The sequence below is a fragment of the Sander lucioperca genome, chromosome 10 (assembly GCF_008315115.2).
Source record: "Sander lucioperca isolate FBNREF2018 chromosome 10, SLUC_FBN_1.2, whole genome shotgun sequence".
In the NCBI taxonomy this organism is placed as follows: domain Eukaryota; kingdom Metazoa; phylum Chordata; class Actinopteri; order Perciformes; family Percidae; genus Sander; species Sander lucioperca.
Window position 1 is genome coordinate 10,349,597 of NC_050182.1, and position 20,445 is coordinate 10,370,041.

Below are 20,445 nucleotides of genomic sequence, written 5' to 3' on the forward strand. Positions count from 1 at the left end.
CGTGTAGAACAAATTTCAGCCGAGGTGACTTTCCGGTGATAATCGTGGCAAAAAGCGACAGCAGGATGAAATAATTCATCTTTCTTGAAGCTGTACCGTGTGTAGCCGGTTTGTAAAATTATTCAATCGTACAAAGCGCTCCACAAAATCCCTTTTTCTTCCTTGCAACTGCCTTTATGGTCCCTCCTTTCGATCTGCTTCGTCCCAGATCTGTGCCACCGACTGCTGGTGCCGGTCCTATCTTGTCCGTCTGCTTCGCCGGCAGTTCAGTTTGAAGAAGTCGGTGTATCAGGCTCCACCTCGGAAACAAAAGGCAGAGGGGGGAGTGAAGCCTTTTAGCACGGATGCAAGAATGAAAAGGATTGCAAAAAATTGCCTACAAACGCATCACTTTGGGTTTATAATTACAGGCGTAGGATTATTACGCGTAACACCTGTTGCTGATAGCGAGAGATGATTTACATTCACGAATCACAGATATTTAAAAAAAATCATGTCATTCATCTTGTTTTGATTAATTCTATTTTCATTTGACCTCTTTTTTTACAATCAGCACTAGTCTACATCATTTTCTCATCTACGTTCCAGCTTTTTGTAAATGCTACTGATATCAGGCCAAACATGTAACAAAACCAATGACACTTCCTTGTGCATATGCAGAATGACTACATTTCCTCATTTCAAATGAATTCTGATATGATATGTGAGCCTATATGATACGTTCTCAGGACCATTTTGCATTTGTACACAAGCCCTCACACCAACAGCCAATAATGCCATTGCCCCAGCAACTGAATCAATATGTGTCAATAATGCCTGCGTGCCTGAATGGGAATGAATCAGCAGTTTGGCTCTGCTGCGTTTGCATTTGTGAAATTGATTGACTCAAATTTGAAAAAAAATGTAACCACTCTAAATGGTAAATGGCTGATAGTGAAAGAAATCAAAACAGATGCTTCTTACAGGGAAAGGTCAGCACGAGGCCATTGGAGAGATATTCCTGTCTTTCCTTGAATCAGAAAGCACTATATGTTTCACACAGGTTGGTCCTTAGTAGAAACAAACCTGTTTGACGCACTTCAAATGCCTTAATCGTCTCTCAGTGTGGCCCTTTGAATCAACACCTTTGAGTTCAGTCAAAGATGTAACCCCTTACTTTTATGTAACTCTAAGGGGTTTCAAATTCAGTTGTTTTACTCATTACCTCACGCACATTTAATTCCAATCGTAGATGGTATTGAGGCTGTATTAAGGACATTCTGTACCCTTGTTAATTGGGTGAATTTAAGCCTAGATGACTGGTACTTAAATTAGTGTTTAGCAGCCAGGAAAGTGTTTTACCATGAGAGATAAATACATGTGTGTGGCTATCTTAACATGTGGAAGCTCAGCAAGACAGTTAATCCATATTAGATTAGTCACAGCATTGACCTTATTCCTTTCTTTTTATTAGCCTTGCTTACTGATTTAACATCAGTCTAACATGATCCTGTATGATGAAGAAACCATATGATGAAGAAACCTCTGTGTTTAAACTTCCAAGTCTGTTGCACATATGACCTCACTCAGCAGTCATTTTGTATTATGCAGTCAGTGCAATGCTGGAGTGGGAATATTTCAACCACTAGATGGAAGCGGAAGCAAGCTTTTCAATTTCTGTTTCATCACTCCAAGCTAATGATTTTGCCTCCTAAATAATTACAACAGCAGTCCTCTGTCTCCTTCCTAGCACACTGCACTGATTAGCTGTCTCTGATAGAAGGTTCCATGGTGAAAATCCACTGCGGTGCGCTTTCCCTTTGAGGTTACAATTCCAGGAGAAAGGACAGAAGGATGACTTAATTGGGTAACACTTTACTTGAAGGTATCGACATAATCGTGACATGACACTCTCATAACTATGACATGACACTGTCATGAACGTGTCATAAATGTTATAAACAAGTCATAAACGTTTATGACTTCTGTCATTAAGTGTCATTCGGTTTTGGTCATGACAATTTGACATTGTTTGGGTTGTCTTGATTATGACAACTTGACATTAATCAAAGTGACATTACCAGAAGTTGTCTTGGTCATGACAACTTGACATTAAATTTGTTTGGGATGTCTTTGTAATGACAACTTGACATTAACCAGGATGACATTACCAGAGGATGTCTTTGTCATGACAACTTGACATAATGTCATCCTATTAAATGTCAAGTTGTCTTAATAAGGACACTCTAAAGAAATGTAATGTCAAGTTGTCATGACAAATACATCTTCTGGTAATGTAATTTGGTAATCTGGTAATTTCAGGCAGTTGCTCCCAAATTGTGGAATGCCCTGCCCCTGTCGCTGCGTGTGGCCGATTCTATTGTTTCTTTTACAAAACAGCTGAAGACACTCCTATTCAGACAAGCTTTCACTTGACTGAACTATCATTGTATTTATGTTTGTATGATGTTTTTTAAATTGTTAAACTTGCTGCATGTAAAGCACTTTGTGACTCTGTCTGTGATAGGTGCTATATAAATAAAGTTTACTTACTTAATGTCATCCTGGTTAATGTCAAGTTGTCATTACAGAGACATCCCAAACAAATTTAATGTCAAGTTGTCATGACCAAGACAACTTCTGGTAATGTCACTTTGATTAATGTCAAGTTGTCATAATCAAGACAACCCAAACAATGTCAACTTGTCAGTACAAAAACCGAATGACACTTAATGATAGAAGTCATAAACGTTTATGACTTGTATATAACGTTCATGACAGTGTCATGTCATAGTTATGACAGTGTCACGTCACGATTATGTCGATACCTTCAAGTAAAGTGTTACCCCTAATTGACTAGTTTGCATTTTTGTTTTTGTTCATAATGGTTAAAGGCACAAGTCTTTTTTGAATTAACCTTTATTTATACAGATATTGAAATATCTTGAAAAGCCATTGGATGGGTTGCCATGGAATTTAATTCATTGAATTCAATTCAATTTTATCTATAGTATCAAATCATAACAAGATTTTTCTCAAGACAATTTACAGATAGAGTAGGTGTAGACCACACTCAACCCACCCAACAATTCCAGTAATTCAAAATTCGTAATTTAGTAGATACCTTGATATTCCAAAGGTAATTAAATCTGTTTTTAGTGATTCCCTGACACTTTCTCTAGTGTTACCAAAAGGTCAACATTTCCATTTGTTACATCTAGCATATACGGGACACCAGGACATAGTACAAAAAAAAATCATATTTACTATAACCTCACAGGATCAGCTGACAACAAAGGCAGGATTAATGACTGAACTGCTGTTTTATTTCCTTCATCAGTGGATTGGGCATGGCCAAAACATTAACCTAGGGCAGCTTTGGCTCAGGAGGTAGAGTCATCCACCAGTTGGTGGATCAATACACATGTCAAAGTGTCCTTAGGGAAAACACAAAACCCAAGATTGCTGGGTAACTGATAATATTACATGTCTAAATGCCATTTATTGATAAGTAGTCTCACAGTATATAGACAGTCTAGTAACCAGAAATGGACTAAATGCCCAAAAAACAATAACTTACCTGCCAAAATAACAATTAAATGCAAAAGAATAAATACAAAAAAAATCTACCTAACTAGCCAAGAGCATCATGACTAGACAATACAAACAAATGGTTTCCCACCCCAAAATTGCTACCATTATAATATTAATACATTGTATTTTTTATGTAGATCAGAGCTACAGAGGATAAACCTTTTTGTGGAAGGTAACACCATGTGGTGCGCTGGTGCCATGCTCAGGGCTAAATTAACATTAATTTGCCCCACTAGTGGTAAACAGAGATAGGGACTCGCGTTTGAGACTTGAACACACACACAGTGACTTGAGACTCGCCCTCAAAAGACTTGGACTTGACTTGGACTTGAGATGTGGGACTCGTAAAGAATATTAAATTTTTTAAGAAATGTCTGATGAGCTAAATTTGTTTCCCTCCCTGCGTAACCTCTAACCTACCTATGTAAGACGTATTACGTAATGTATCTGCTGGGCGCGGCCACACGTGAGAGAGGACAACAAACATGTCGACCGCAGCGGCAGCTGCTGTGCCATTCATCGGAAGCTTTGGCTTTAAAATCTTAATAGAACAACAAGAGCCGTTAAATGCAAAACATGCAGGGTTCTGGCTTAACCACATCTGATTTTAAGCGGGCACCTTGAAAACACACCCTGATAGGTTAGCAAACATGTTTAGCTCAGCTAACGTTAGCTTGCTTCTTGCTTTAGCTACAACCTACAGGAGGCTAACTCCGACTGTCCTTCGCTAGATGTTATGAAAAGATGAATGAGCTTTTGTTTGTTTGACAAACTTGTGGTATAGTCGATTTAAGTAATCATTTACGTCCTGCTGGCTGCCATCACGTTAATTATTAAACTTGGACTCTAGCTCAAAGACTTGAGACTTGACTTGGACTCTAGCTCAAACACTCTGGTGGTAGGTAAGAACAGCACAATTGTATTTTCATTATTCTTCCATGATCCAACATTTTAGTTTTCTGGTAATAAACATTACTGTCACTGATCATACGAGAAATTAAAATGATATTTCTTGTGCAAACAGGATTGTCTGACTGTTTGAAGCCCCTCTAGAAGCCCCTACAGAAATAATTTTTTTTTTTTGTTTTAATTAATATGTACAGTCATGCAAACGTTTGTCACCGTAATTCATCTAGAAAGGTTTTTCCTCCTCTCTCTCATCTTTTCAAGGACTTGTTGTCACCGCTCGCCTCCTCGCTGAAGGGTTGTAGAGACTCCTTCGTCCAGTTCAGGTCGATTCCACCTGAGTCAGAACCAGGTAAAATGACAAGCTGAGACAGTGAGGGCTTCAGGCATAAATATTTGAGAAATGTTCCAGACCACAATAATGATAAAGGTCTTAAAGGATGAATAGAGAACTACATCCAGTAGAGAGATGCATTTCCTATTCAAACAAATCAGTGCATGGAAATTTACATTTTAGCAAGAAAAGTAGATCATGTTCGTAGTTGCTAGGGAAAAACACAACTCATAAATAATATTTATTACAATGTATTTCTAAACAATAACCCAAGACCACAGGACCGAGACCTAAAAGAAAAATCTAGTCCTGCTTTTTACTTCTTATTCCATTTTCTCAGCTTTGCCACCCTTGCTGTTAGCTGCTTGTAATTGAGGTCATCTAGTCATTTAAGCCTATTCCCCTGACACTGTGGATGAGAGTGTCAGCCAAATGCCTACAATGTGAATGTAAAATGCATCTCGTTTTGTAAGGAATGGCTCCTGTTTTAGCCGTAAATCCAGAGGAGGAGTCTGACACTAACATAAAAGCAGATGCGAAGAGACCATAATGTTTTCAGTGGTGTGTGCATGCCAGTCATGGGGGGAAGGGGGGAGTGGCTTATAAACACCACTTTAATCTGCCCCTTTGGCTTTCTGTCCAATGGGAGCAAATAGTTGTACTAAAATAGATAATGTGACAGGCCAAGCTGGAGGATAGTACCCGCCAGACAGACCTATATACCAGATTGAGACATGCAGAGGTAATCCCAAAGGGTTTTAATCTCTGCTCATGCATTTGACTATTAGTATCCTTTCTTTCTTCTTCTTTTTTGGGATTATTCTAGGGAACTGCATTACAGACAAAACGATTTCCTGTCCAGTGAATCCACTTTGCAAGCACTGCAAGTCTTTAAACTGTACTATGGTGAAGCGAGGGTAATTCATTGGTTAACGTTTGGTTTGTCACTTTCAAGAGCAGTATTCTGTTTTTAATGGGGAGGCGGCAGTGAAGGATATGCAGCAGGGGAGACAGCAACTGTCAGTATACAGTATGTCTAAAGAGATTCATTCATATTTCAGCAGGAGTAAACGTGGCTCTGAGAAAAAACAAGCCACAACGGTATTCCTCTGCACACATAATCCTTCGTCTTTCACAAGAAGACAAGCATACTTGTGTGGATAACTGCCAGCTGTAGCTTTGTTGTCTTAATAAAGTGGCAACAAGACCACTTTCTGTCTCCAACTGCAACACAGCGTCCTCATAATGGACTCACAGTGCAGAGATTAAGTGCTTTGGTTATACAAGAAAATCTCTTGCCAATTTCCAAACAATTGAGTCATTTCAGAAGAAGATCCACTGAGGGATTGGTTTTGAGATGATTGGATCAGTTTTTTTTTACCCTTGTGATGACGTTCCAAAATATTTTACATTAAAAAAAAAAACAATTCAAGGCAATCCACACACACACAAGGCAGGTTTAAACATAAGCATTTAATATAGTACAAGATAGCATATAAAACAAATCTGTCAATGCTGAATATCTGCATCATTTGCCTCCTCTGCTCCTGGCATAATAAAGCATTGCTTTGTGCGTAGAGCATCTACACAGTTACACAGTTTATACACAACAAGAGTGCAGTATTTGAGTGACACTAATCCCCAGAACTAGATAAAATGATAAACCCAGCGCACACAAACGGCCTTGACCTAAATATTTACAAGATAACAATGATCAGGTGAGCATTCTCTCTGTCGATGGTGAGAATGTAACTGAGGCACATATTTGTCAGTGTTTTGTGTGGGGAAAAAATAAAAAAGTGGTTCCTTGAATATAAAAAGGAGAAATCATAGCATCTTCTGATGGAACAAAGAGTCATCTATTGTAATTACATGATAACATATGTTACAAAAAAAAGACAGTTATCCAAATTGGACCTGTCAAACTTGTTTTAAGTATGACAATGGGAAAGGATACATTCCTACGTACATTATCATTCCCTTTGCACTGCTAGCATCATCATGTAAAGTAAGCCGTACCCATAACAGAAAGCACATCTCCAATGCAGCATAACAGAAGCATATTGCAAAGTTCCAAAATGTCCAAAGTTTAACCATTTGAGGATCATAAATTATTTGGCTAGTCTATTCCATATAATATTTATTGCAAGTATCAAAAGATTTGTGGTCACATACACTTACAGTCATTGCTGAATTGGCAGTCTTTGACAAGTTTCTCTGTTGGTAAGCAGAAATAGCAACCGGAGGGTCAAAAGGGCAAATGTTTACTTGGCTTGTATTGGCAAGTGAAGACATAAAGCTGAACACACTTACACTTACTTATGTACAATATAGATGAGTAAACAAGCACCTGATATGTTTTGACAATGCATACACCAGTGTCAAACTCAAACCGTCCTTGTGTTAATCCCAAAATCTGTGAAAATTAAAACTATTGTATAATTACATGCTGTGTAAAAATTACACCCGTGCTAGGTAAGTGGTCATTTGCTTATTCAAAGAAAATGTTGAAAACAAATGCACAGCAACCATGAGAGAGCTCTGCTGACAATCTGTTACATATTTAGATCATTTCCAAGATCATGAGATATTCATTCATTAGCAAAGTGGGTGCTGAGATGTAACTTCCCACTCTAAAATTAGAAGAGGGCTAGCACAAGCCCAACAAACTGGCTCTGATTTGCCTTCAAAAGGGGCCTATGAATTTGGGTCTCTGTCCTTGAGTGTTCCAATAGGGAGGGTCCATAGTGCAGAATAACTCAGTCAATATGGAGGCCCCTTTCACCTCTTCCTTGGCTTTAAATAAGTTTCATGGTGAACCTGCCACCGTCACCTCCGTCCCCTCCACCACCCATTGAAGACCTGGGAACAAAGTCAATAGTTGCTGTGTGCTTGATCTGACCTTTGCTCTGGCTCCAGAAGAACATGAAGACAAAGCAGATGGCCACTGAGCTAAGGAAAGACAGGAAGCCCATGGTGGTGGCGATGATCAGGGTCTTCGCGTCAAATGGGTATGGTTTGGCCATTTGAGCTGAGGAGTTGGCAGCTTGGGAGTCTGAAGGCTCTACCCAGCCCTCCTCTGAGAAGAAGGGGATGGTTCGGTTACGAGGGAGCCCCTTCACGTACAGACCGACAGTCAGGCTATCATTGCCGGCTGCATTGCCCGCCAGGCACTGATATGTGCCACTGTCCTGAACTTGGGCAAAACGCACTTCTAGAGTACCATTGGGCAAAACTCTGATTCGTCCTGTTGGAGAAACCACATTCTTATGGGATGAGATCCAGGTGATAGATGGGAATGGATCCCCATCAGCCTTACAGGAGAAGATAACTGTCGTGCCCTCCTCTACTCTCGCCTCCTGCGGCCTGCGGTCCATTATACGGGCAGGGCGGCAGATAAAGAGCCTCGGGAGCTCCTTCTCTGAGAAGTCTCTGAATTCACGATGTCTCACTGCATCAGGAGACAAACAAGAGGGCTGATGTTCATCAAAGTTCAAGCGCAATCGACGACGGACCACCCAGAGAAGCCGGCAGTCACATGCTAGGGGATTCCCATCCAACCGCAAAACCTGAAGGTTCCCCACAGAGTGGAAGACGCTCTCCTCCAAAGTAGTGAGCTGATTGGAGGTCACATTGAGCATGCGGAAGTAGGCCAGTCCCCTAAAGGCCCCTGGCTCTATTCTTAGCAGGCTCCCCCCTGCTAGGTGTAACTCTTGGAGTCTCAGGAGGTCACCTAGCAGATTACCTTGGATAACAGTGATGGGGTTATAGGACAGGTCCAGGTAGCGAAGATACACCAGATGACGAAATGCTGAGTAAGGAACAGCACTTAGGTTGCAGCTGCTGATGACAAGTGAGGTCAGATTAAGACCAATCAGGCTGTTGCTAGCCACATTGTCCAATGCTGGCCAGTTTGCAATCAGGAGGCTACGAAGACGGTGTAGCCGTCGGAAAGCGTTGTTGGGGAGTGTAGAAATGGTGAGGCGTAGTATGCGAAGATGGGTCAGGCTCTGGAGTTGGGACAATGCCTCGGTAGGAACCGAGGTCAGGTTGCTGCGATCTAAATTGAGCTCCTGTAGATTCTGCAGACCAAAGAAAGCCCGCTGGGAGATGAAGACCAAGTCATTCTCTTCGGCTTCCAGCGTTTGCAGGTTCACCAATTCTTTGAAGGTGTAGTCCAGGAAGACCAGAATCTCATTCTGGCTCAAATCCAGACAGCGCAGACTGGATAGGCCAGAAAACACCCCTACTGGGATAATCTTGAGTCGATTATTCTTAATCCGAAGTGTCCTGAGATTCGGTAGGCCCTGGAAAGCCTCCACCTCAATCATGGAGATTATGTTATCACTGAGATCCAACTCTTGAAGTTGCAGGAGACCAGAGAACTGGCGGCGCCCAACAGTCTTAATCTTATTGTGGGATAAATCCAAACGCCTGGCATCACCAGAAAAGCCTTCTGGCACTGAGTTCAAATGTTTTCCGGAGCAGATCACTTCTTTCGCCTCAGGTCGACACACACAGCGTGGAGGACAGCTTCCTGCAGATACTCCCAGTCCAAACTGAAGCAGAATGCTCCAAGCCCCCCATCGGACGACTGACTCCACAAACATCTTACTCCCAGCCTGAGAAGAGACACACACATAAAGACATTAGCTCTGATGTTTTTGGAAAATAACGCGGGAATGTTCATGTTTAATCTCATGTTTTTTTCAAATAAATAGTGTTAAAACTTTGAATTTCATTTATTTCCTCATTAAGTCTGAAATTGCGTCAAGACATACCGTTTCAGTCTCAGAGTGCAGATTCTCATAGCCAGTGGCAGTCAAGATGGAATTAGACTTGAGTCAAGTCCTCTGTAGAGATGCAGTTCCATCAAAAACATGCCCTTTAGAGTGGCCTGGACAGAACACAGAGAGAGAAAAACAAGACTTGTTGAACAATGTTTTTAAAGCTTTTACGTTTAACTTAGTGTTAAACACAAAACAGCATCCAAAAACACTTGGTTTAGAGGGTGGATATAAACAGCCTTCGGTTTAAATTCATCTACCTCCACCACAGTGACTGAGGAAATGTGCCATCTGTCTATTGGTTCAGTGTTATGTCCATAAGCATCAGCTTCTGGTAAAATAGAAATAAGAAAACCTTCCATCTGATCAGCTTGGTGCTTCAACTTGTATTGTTCTGCTAATGGAAAACCAGGACAAACCAGATGAATTAAAAACCAGCTACAAACACAACTTTCTGAGTAGGCAGCCCTACCCTGGTTTTATATTATTCATTTTGTGCCAGCTGGTCTCGTGGAGAAGAGTGACTAGGGTACCAATGTTGATATCAAGTGAAGGAAAGACAAACTAATTCTAATTGTTTCTTGCATTTTGAGCTTGCTGTTTGTTGAATATTTGGCAGCCATTGCCATATTAAACTCTTCTATCCCAAGAGTCCTCAGGTGCCTGATGAAGACCAAGACAAAGCTGACAATGTTCCATAATTGATTTCTGGTGTTTTTCAACTTGTCATTTGATATGGCAGCTATCACAAAAAAAGTACACATTGGGTACCAGAAAGTGTCCAGCGTGAAGGAGATGTCGCAGCTGATAAGACCAGCCTACATCTCTCTACCGCAGACAACAAAATCCTATACTTAACTGATTATCAAAGAATACATCTCATTTCATCCTCCCAAAGACTGGAAAAGTACCATAAACAGTGCTTAACGCCAGTGGAAGTTTCCACATATGATCTGCCCTAAAAGATATAATAAAGTATGAGTGCGTGTAGCCTCATGGGCGACAGATGAGGCCTCAGCGGCATGAAAGCTTTGCCCCCTGGGCCAGGCATCTGGATTTAGGCATGCCAACAGGAGCCAGAGCCAGCAACAGGGCAAGGGTGATATAGATTTTCAGAATAAAATGAGTTTATACACCAAAAAATCAACAGTACACCATTTGAAAACAGTAAACAATGTAAACAAATTGGGGAAAAGATGGTATTTCTGTCTACCCTTTATATACAAGATTTATTGCATTTTTGTTTGTCCTGGAAGATGGACCCATATTCTGTCGCTCTTCCTGAGGTTTTGTGCTCTTTAAGGATATATTTGTGTTAAAAGTCTATTTGTAGAGTATGCTGTAAAAGCTGTAAATTTGAGATTTTGGGCCGGTTACTTGACCTAGCTTGTGACACTGTATAAAGAAACAACCCCTTAAAGGTGCTCTAAGCGATGTTGGGTGATGTCACTTCTTGTTGACGTTCAAAGTATAGTCAAACAAAACGGAGGCTAGCTCGCCCCTCCCTCCTTTTCCCGTCCCCTCCCCCTCCCTTGCACGCACTAACCCCCCAATCCCCACCCCCAAATCTTTCTTGTCAGTTATTGGCTGGAACGCTGGAACACTGTTTATGTTTCGTGGTGCAGGTTGGCACAGTTTGTTTTTGCTGCCTTTTGTGGAGCCTGGGCTGTCTACAGAGACCGCGGTTTTTTACAGCGTGTTCAGGGGACAGGCAGCTAGGATAGTGAGGAGATGTTTGCTGTATGTGACAAAAAATGTTGTAGCCTAAAAAACGCGTGACATCTCTTAGGGCGCTGACACACCAACCCGATTATCGGTCGTTGGACAATCTGGCGAGGTCAGTGACTCCAGTCTGTTCGGTGTGTTCCGTGCCGTCGGAGGAGCTGTCGGTCTTTAGTTTGGCCGACCTGACATGCTCAGTCGGAGACAGGGCAGTCGGGACTCACCCGGAAATGGGGAGCGGGATGACCGTGACTAAGCCTCTCGAAATCTGACGAAAATCTTTTAAACTGACCTTTGTCGATCTGAAATAAAGACAGAGTCAGCAACTGTATGGCCTATTTCTCGCTTAAAATATTTTCAGAAACACGTTTCGGTGAACTATCTTAGTATAATATGAGATCGTATTCTGAACAAGCCGCCATGACAGTCTGGCTGTGATTTTCCGGAGAAAAAAGACCCACGTGGCGCGTTCATCCTATCAGCTGCTGGTTTTCATTTTCTGGGAAACAATACAGAGAAGCGCCGCCTGCTGCTATGGAGACGTATTACGTTTCGTGCACGCGCAGAGCGTACGCTCAAGTCGGCGTCGCCTCAGTGTGTTTTGAGTCATTTTTTTGGACCTCGGGGACCCGACTGATCAGTCCGACTGCCTTTTCTGCCGACGGTCGGCCGTCTGGTTGGTGTGTAACAGCTCTTAGAGCACCTTTAAATTGGACCAAATCTAGATTCCAAAATAATCCCATATATTTGAATTAATAACATTATGTTTTGCTTTATTTCACGGTGAGAAACTAATGTCAAACATTTCACGAAATGATGCCTAATCTGCTCTAGTTACTGAGGTTAATGGAAAGCATACTAAATAAAAGTTGGAGTTATGAAATCATTCATCTGAAGTTAGGAGTAGCCAGCTGAGAATATACTTAAATAATACAATGGGGTTGAATAATGAAGATCACAAAAAAAAAAAAAATCACAATTCAGTTTAGAAGACATGGAAACAGAGTTGCCAAATTGAGAAAAATGTGCTCAAAACCAGATAAAATCCTAAATCATGAACGATCGTCAAGAGACGGATCAAAACCGACTTTTCAAATCAACAGATGAAAAGTAAAGAATAAAAGCAACCTGCACATTTTTGAAGAAAGTAGTCAAAAAAGACCCCACTAATGTGAAACACTGCACGGTGAAATATTACATAATAACATTACTCTGCCAGTGTCTGGCCTTTCTAGTTGAATAACCAGCTGAGAAAGTATGTGATGTAAATTATGTATTCTGCTCTCCAACAACCACAGCTGAGACCTGCTACAGTACGCATAACAAAGGTAACTAACCTTAAAAAATCAACTCTAATTCTTTACACAGCACCTATAATGTCCCACAACTGCACAGAAAAACTCAAAGCCCAAAACATAAACTACATTCAAATATAAGAGCAAAGTTGTTTCATAACAAACAGAAATATTATATTTTATACTTCAACAAATACAGCTAAGACAAATGCCAGACCAAGTCCAACCTGCAGCAGCTGCAGCTTCTCACTCTCCACCATCAGACAGTTTCCATAGTGTGGAGATCCGTCGCTGCAGCCTATCCTCTGAGTGGCAGAGTTGTCGACAGTCCCAGAGCTGCACAGTCTTTATCTCATCCCTGCTCCTCATGGAAACAGCTCTTATAGTGGCTGACTCACAACCCAACACTTGTGCTAGACTCCCAGGACTCCTGTTTGACCGATATATCAGAGTGCAGACGCGCCAGACACCGATACTGGCTTTTTGTTAAAGTTCAGCCAGTTATGATTGATCAGGGGGAGCTTTTCTTGGCCACAGCTGTAGTAAAACAATCTCCAAAAACCCTATATTACAATTTTAGTTGTTTCTGTAAAACAAGTCTTAATTTAAAGGTCACATGTGACCTTTGAGGTTTTCCAACTTGATAAAGTGGAAGTGCCTAAAACATTTATTGTCCCATGGCAGTCTTACTGCTTTTTTAGACACATTTTCAACCTCTCTCTTCATTGCGTGCAAACTTTCAAACATGAATTATTATTGGAATCAAACTTTGGCTTTTAGCCTTCAAGAACTTGTATCAGTCTCCTTAGTTTCCTATCTGTGTTATACATGGGCGGGGATCGCAATTTAAATGCGTTGATCCCCAGCTGAGCCAACTTGTGAGAGACAAAGACTGGCAGGTGCGTGATATCTCAGGCGGCTGAGCTGTCTGTTGCTCAGCCCTTCCAGCCAATCAGGGCTCAGAATTGCTCCTCCTCTGCGTCCCTACACACCAAAAGCTACAGTCAAAGGCCTTGACCCCTGAGTCCCGGCCAGGACTGACTCCGTCCGTCAAATTAGAAAGTGAGGGAATAGATAGTATTTGTAATGTGGACGTGTATTTCTCACCCTGCGTGGAGCGTGGTCATATAAGTGTCCTGTTACTGTGTTAATTATGCTAACTATTTTCTATTACACCCAGTCACGTCTTGTTTCTATTATTGATGCACTTTCAAATTAGAGCGGACAACAGTCACTTCATTTTGAATTATGGAAATTACAATCTCCGTTCACAAGACTTCTTTTCATTTTGTTGTTCCCAAAGTCAGAACTGAACTAGGAAAGAAAGATTGGTAACACTTTACTTGAAGGTATCTACATAAGAGTGACATGACACTGTCATGACACATGAACTCTAACCCTAACCATAACTTGTCATGACAAAAACCGAATGACACTTACTAAAAGAAGCGTTATGTCATAAACGTTTATGACTTGTTTATAATGTTTATGACACGTTCCTGACAGTGTCATGTCACTCTTATGTAGATACCTTCAAGTAAAGTGTAACCTACAGATTGATCTTAAGCTGCAAAACATTGTAAGTAAATGAGTTCAAAACTATGTTGAAATCTGTTGAGGCTCTCTGTGTGTGCAAATGTTTTTATCCGACTATTTTTGTTAGTGAAATCTATGTGCTTTTATGTTAATTGTTGACACTCCGCTTTGCTGCTATTTTTGGCCAGGTCTCCACTGTAGAAGAGATCTTTGGTCTCAAGGGGACGAACCTAAAGGCAGCTGCTGCAAAGATAACTCAGAACACAGAAGTGCTTCATGTCAAATGAAAAGGAATCTGTTTATAACCATGATGTTTTTAGGAATTACTCGGTTACACTTTATTTGAAGGTATCTACATAAGAGTGACATGACGCTGTCGTGAACGTGTCATAAACATTATAAACAAGTCATAAACGTTTATGACATAAAGCTTCTTTTGGTAAGTGTCATTCGGTTTTTGTCATGACAAGTTATGGTTAGGGTTAGAGTTAGGGTTCAGGTGTCATGACTGTGTCATGTGTTCATGACAGTGTCACGTCACTCTTATGTAGATACCTTCAAGTAAAGTGTTACCAATTATTCAGAATACTCCTACCATCAGGATAGTCTTTGTTCTTGTAGTTTCCAACTTTAAATCATGCTTATAAACTTTGAATAACCCTGTAAATTAAAGGCTGGAAATAAGTCCAACAATAGACAGAAATAAGACCAGAACGTCTCAGAAATTAAAAGCAGAGGTTTGGAGAAACAAAAAGTAGCAAGTAGGTGTTTAATTGCTATTAAATTATTAAAACATTGCACAACTGATGTAACACTTTAGCTCTGTCACACTTATTCCGGCTTTGTTCCCCTCTCCACCTTGTCATTTCTTAGAAGTTTGTAGAATATTTCTGTTTAATTCGGTTTAATAATTAACTGATAGTTGGCTAGCCGTCCCGGGAGCACTATTTAAGGGTTCCAGTGTTTTAACCCAAACCAAAATATTTGTTCTAATCTAACTAGTCGTTTTGGTGCACTGTAAAACTTTCCACGTACATTTACAGTAATATACTGGCAGCAGCTTCGCCAGTAAGCTACTGTTTATTTATAGTAAGCATATTGTTTTAGCATACATATAAGCACACATTTATGGTATTTTACTGTAAATAGACATACAGTTTCATACTATATTATTTGAATTTACAGTAATATACTGGCTGCAGTGTCCTTTATTTCCCCAAGATGCATTGGTATTAACAGTAAATACCTGTAATCTGTAACAATCGCAGATAGTGCTGTAATATTACTATTTTCTCCCAGAATGCATTGCCATTCACAGTATGATCCTGTATAACATTAAAACAGTAAAATACTGTGAAATTTTAGTAAATTTAGTATACAGTGTGGCTAATGTCTAACACTAACCCTTAAAGGTGCTCTAAGGCTAGCTCGCCCCTCTCTCCTCCTCATCCCATCCCCTCCCCCTCCCTTCCGTGCTTCCGCGCACTAACCCCCCAACCTCCACCCCCAAATCCTTCTTGTCAGTTATTGGCTGGAATGCTGGAACACTGTTTGTTATGTTTCGTGGTGCAGGTTGGCGCAGTTTGTTTTTGTTGCCGTTTGTGGAGCCTGGGCTGTCTACAGAGACCACGTTTTTTTTACAGTGTGTTCAGGGGACAGGCAGCTATCAGATAGTGAGGAGATGTATGCTGTATGTGACATCGCTTAGAGCACCTTTAACTAACCCTAAATCCTTACTGTCGCTGCCGCATGACACTCACCTTTTGTCGGCTAAACTCAACTCGCTGAACGACCGTAACCTCACAGCGACCTTTACCCGGCTCACAGTAACTTTTTCAACACTAAATTTAACTGTAAAGACCGCTAAACCTAACTGTCATGTGACTGGTTAACTTATGACTGACCGTAGAATATCATACAAATTTATCATAGGAACCTTTTTATACTACGTCAAAATGTAAGTCTGGTTAGGGTTAGGGTTAGACTTCAGAAATTGACGTGTTATTCATACACCATTTGGTGATCCTAGGCTGAGCTTTTAGAAATCAAATTCACCTTCCTGCTTTTTCTACATCTTGCATTATTTTCAGAGAAGTCCAATAGTCATTTCTGTTCAGTTCAGTTTAATAATAAGGTTATTTTGTTACTGAGGGAAGTCTTTCCATCTGGGTGGTTCTTGCATTTGCTTACACAGTCCGGCCCAACATGAAACGGCCAATTGATGTCCCTGTAACCTTTTTGCATAACTTAATTAAAACATCCACTCTGCTGACGCCTAGCAGGAGCATGCTCTTATCAAACAAACCCTCACGATGCCAAAATGCATACAATCGGACGTAACTTCTCTTCAGACAATCCTTTGGCAGAGTCCAGCCGGCTTTTGGGTGAACTCCCACTGACGCTTAATTCTTTGAAATAATTCAACCCTGACTGTGCTCCGTTTGCCTTCTCTCCTCTGTCATCAGGAAAAACTCATCAAGTCTCTCCGCTCGGGCCCTTATCGCCTTACATCAATCTGTGGACAGTTGCCACCCTGTGTTAAAATTAAAACTGTCTTTACCGACTGCACACAGCTGCACATTTAGTCATCACGTGGATCTCCACACTATGTTTCCTCTATGGTTAGGATTACGAAAGGATTATATTAATCAAACTACTAATGAAAACAGAAAACAATCAAACATTATTGTATTAAGACTCACTTCATTGGTGTTTTTTGGTGTGTGTGTGTCTGTGGTGACCAAGTGTTTCAATCAACATGCGTAGCAGTGTTTGTTTGCTCATTATGATGCTCATAATAATCGCTCCATTCAACAGCTCAGCTCTGATGGAACATTGTTTTAGTGTCTATCACCTTCACCAAACTGCTAACATGATTCCTGCTCAGGATCGTAATCAACAGAGTGCTTCAGTGAACAGCGACACACATCATTATCTTGACGTAACAGGGCCAGGAGCAATGAACAGGCAATGATCCTCAGTTGACTTGAACTCTTCTTCTCACCTACATTATGGCTTCATTAGCTCTCTCTTTCTCTCTCTGAGCTCAATGCTTTTATGTTTTACCTTACTTTCCGTTCCTCAACGCCCAATCTCTGCCTGTTACTTGGGAGCCTGCAGCAAAATGTTAAAAGCAAGACAGACAGACACAGCGTGATTTCAGGCGAAAAAAACCTCCTTTGCAACAGGTGCATGAAACGGGAACATGACCTCACATGGGCCGCAGGGTGACAGTCTTTGTTTTGCTTCTGAGTTTAGAAGTCATGAGCATGAAACCCTGTGCCAAGCAGCCCATCTGACAGGGAATGCACAGTCTGAGCCCGGCTGGGTTTTCTGACACTTGTCAAAGAGCTATTTTTAGCTCGTCACAGTGAGAAAGACAAGAGCTAGGCTCAAATCCCCAATTAAAGCGGCTGGAACAGAACAACAGTGCAGGGATCGCAGAGCGTGTGCTTTTGTCTTTGCACTTTTGTGTGTTTTCTGTGTGAATGTGTGTGCTCGAATTGTTAAGTTTGTTTGAGTCTGTGATGGAGTGTGTCCGTGTGTGCGTTTTGTGTGTGTGTGTGTGTGTGTGTGTGTGTGTGTGTGTGTGTGTGTGTGTGTGTGTGTGTGTGTGTATATGAGTGTGTTTCTATTTTTTTTGGGTTTCTGGCACCTGCTGCATTGTGACGGCCCCTGAGACTTCTTGCATACAAGCAGCAAAATATTAAAAGGTTTGCTGGCAGAACAGCTGTCGGGTGCATGTCAGGAAAACAAAAGTCCCCTGGTCTTTCCCCTTTGGGTTTGTCGGGGAGCCGCATTTATGTTAAATAAACAAATAAATGTCAAGAGAAAGAACATAGGAAACTTTCCCCTCCCACTACAAGAGGAGTCTGTGACAGATACAAAAGTAGAAGTAAGAGTTTTGTTATTGAAATATGGTGGACATGAAAGAAAGAAAGCTAACACTAACTAGACCCCCTCTTTTTTTCAATGCAGGGTGAACACAGAACTGAGTGTGCAAGAGCTGCCAATGAGTCAGCAGGTGTTGACATATCCTGAATGGAAAGTAACGTCTACTGGGAATAATTGGGAATGTTCCACTCTTAATGGAATACAAACTAAACAGCATGATAGGTTCTCCTGAAATGTGGAATGTTGTAAATGCACACATGGCTTTGCATTTGGTTGACCAGTGCAGTGCCCGTTCAAAACTATTTGGAACGGGGGTATGGCTACTTGCAGATTAGATAATAGCATTTGTAATGTGGACGTGTATTTCTCACCCTGCGTGGAGCGTGGTCATATAAGTGTCCTGTTACAGTGTTAATAATGCTAACTATTTTCTATTACACAGTCACTTCTTGTTTCTATTATTGATGCACTTTCAAATTAGAGCAGTCACTTCAATTTGAATTATGGAAATTACAATCTCCGTTCACAAGACTTGTTTTCATTTTGTTGTTCCCAAAGTCAGAACTGAACTAGGAAAGAAAGATTGGTAACACTTTACTTGAAGGTATCTACATAAGAGTGACATGACCCTGTCATGACACATGACCCTGTCATGACACAGTCAAGACACCTGAACCCTAACTCTAACCCTAACCATAACTTGTCATGACAAAAACCGAATTACACTTACCAAAAGAAGCGTTATGTCAAAAACGTTTATGACTTGTTTATAATGTTTATGACACGTTCACGACAGTGTCATGTCACTCTTATGTAGATACCTTCAAGTTAAGTGTAACCCTCTGAAGTAGTTCCTCTCGAGCTGCAGACAGACCCACTCGGACTAACGTTAACCCTAACCCAATGAGCCTCTCGGGTGCTTTTCTCACTGTGCATGACTCTCACTCTGGATGACTTTATCACCTCTCACAAAAAAAGATGGTCAGTTGACTCAAAACTGTCAATAAACTCCAAAAATATAGTTTTCTGTCGTTATTCGTCGTCTTTCTACTACAACTGTTTGCTACGTGCACTCTTCTCTCTACTACTACTACTCTCTTCTACTTTCTCCTCACCGGTACATGGCGACAGCCGCAGCCTGTGATACTGATCCTACTGTAATGTTACATATGGGCGGAAAGCTCTCATTCTCTGCTTTCAGTTTCTGTTTTTTTACGGAAGAAAAACTGAAAAACGGAAGTTTTTACGATAGCACCAACAGTCTAGGAGTTACGGTAATTTGAAGCCCGCCTGCAAATGTGTGACCCAGCCAGTAACTCTTGTCTGCGATTGGACGGTACTATCTCCCTGTACTGAGCAGCTACCGTAATGCCCAGTATATGAGCTCAATGCTCCCATTGTCTGCTTTTAAGAACCGTCAGCTAAAGTTGCAACTCCTCGCCCCCGCTGCTGTACTGCACATGGACACACAAACCCACAGAGGTTCCTCAATTTAAAGATAGATAACTGAGGATGTGGACTTGTTTGAGAAGGGAAATGAATGCCGCATATCAAAGTTTGCAGGACATACAGTTTGACATTCTCCAGTTAACAGCTCTTAGCTGTCAATCAACCATTGCCATTGGGAAGTGTGAGTCTTGAGGATTAGACAGTTTGCACAAATGTGTCCAAAACAGATGTAGGCCTATAGTCTTTTAAAAAAATGGAAAAATATGCACAATAGCTGAAGAATGAATTAGAGTTTATATTTCTTTACAGTTCTTTTCAGTTTGTCTTTAATATCTGATCTGCAGGTTGAACGATAATCAACCTATCAGAGGCTATAATTAGCATGGTTTACTGTATTAGTCTCAGACTGTATTGCTACTATTATTGCAATAATCAACAATGAACACAAGCTGCTTTGAAAACCAAACAAGACATTTTGGTCTCAAAAACAGATGTTAGGAAAAACATTCATTTTTCATTGTTTTAACATAGTCACATCCTTGGAATTAAGTGATACAATATGGTACACCAAGATCATATTGGCCAAGATGACAGGTGAACCCCTGTCGTTACCTCATAATCCAGTTTGTGGTGGAGGAATGTAATCTTCACATAATTCATTTTCACATTACATCATATTTGCGCTCACTGCAAAACATTTTACACACTGTGTGGAGGTCAATAAAGCCATTTCTAATTGGATTGTTTTTTTAATGGGCTGTGAGGAAAATGCAGACCCATGAATACTAATGTCACTGGGTGTGTTTGCCTTGGTGGCATGTGGGGGGAGAGATAAAGAAAAGTGTGTGTCGGTGTGGCTGCGAGCTTGTGTCTGTGACAAATAGGATTATATTAATTGTTTGCCTCTGTGCCTACACGTCGAAACACATTCATTTCATCTGAATGCTAT

General features: G+C 40.9%; 2 protein-coding genes and 1 long non-coding RNA gene across 4 annotated transcripts in view; 1 reads left to right on the forward strand and 2 right to left on the reverse strand.

Moving 5' to 3' along the window:
• si:ch211-113g11.6 (uncharacterized protein LOC559008 homolog) overlaps positions 1 to 397 on the reverse strand; it is a 42,593-nt gene extending 42,196 nt beyond the window's left edge. The window contains exon 1 of the mRNA XM_031298467.2: positions 1 to 397. Coding sequence (XP_031154327.1) covers positions 1 to 79 — 79 coding nt within the window. The 5' untranslated portion in view covers positions 80 to 397.
• Positions 169 to 19,457, forward strand: LOC116049109. Its single transcript, XR_004104813.2, has 3 exons — positions 169 to 179; positions 10,375 to 10,379; positions 19,288 to 19,457. It is a non-coding gene; the product is annotated as an uncharacterized LOC116049109 (long non-coding RNA).
• The window catches only part of lingo4b (leucine rich repeat and Ig domain containing 4b), a 23,716-nt gene continuing 9,538 nt past the window's right edge, over positions 6,268 to 20,445 (reverse strand). Inside the window, exons 2-4 of one of the 2 annotated variants that reach the window (XM_036006076.1) lie at positions 12,567 to 12,573; positions 9,595 to 9,710; positions 6,268 to 9,435 (exon numbers count right to left, since the gene is read on the reverse strand). In XM_036006076.1, the coding sequence (XP_035861969.1) occupies positions 7,612 to 9,423 (1,812 nt within the window). In that variant the 5' untranslated portion in view covers positions 9,424 to 9,435; positions 9,595 to 9,710; positions 12,567 to 12,573 and the 3' untranslated portion in view covers positions 6,268 to 7,611. Of the gene's footprint in view, positions 9,436 to 9,594; positions 9,711 to 12,566; positions 12,574 to 12,844; positions 13,026 to 20,445 lie in introns of those variants that run through there. The other variant, XM_031298468.2, reaches the window with a different exon arrangement.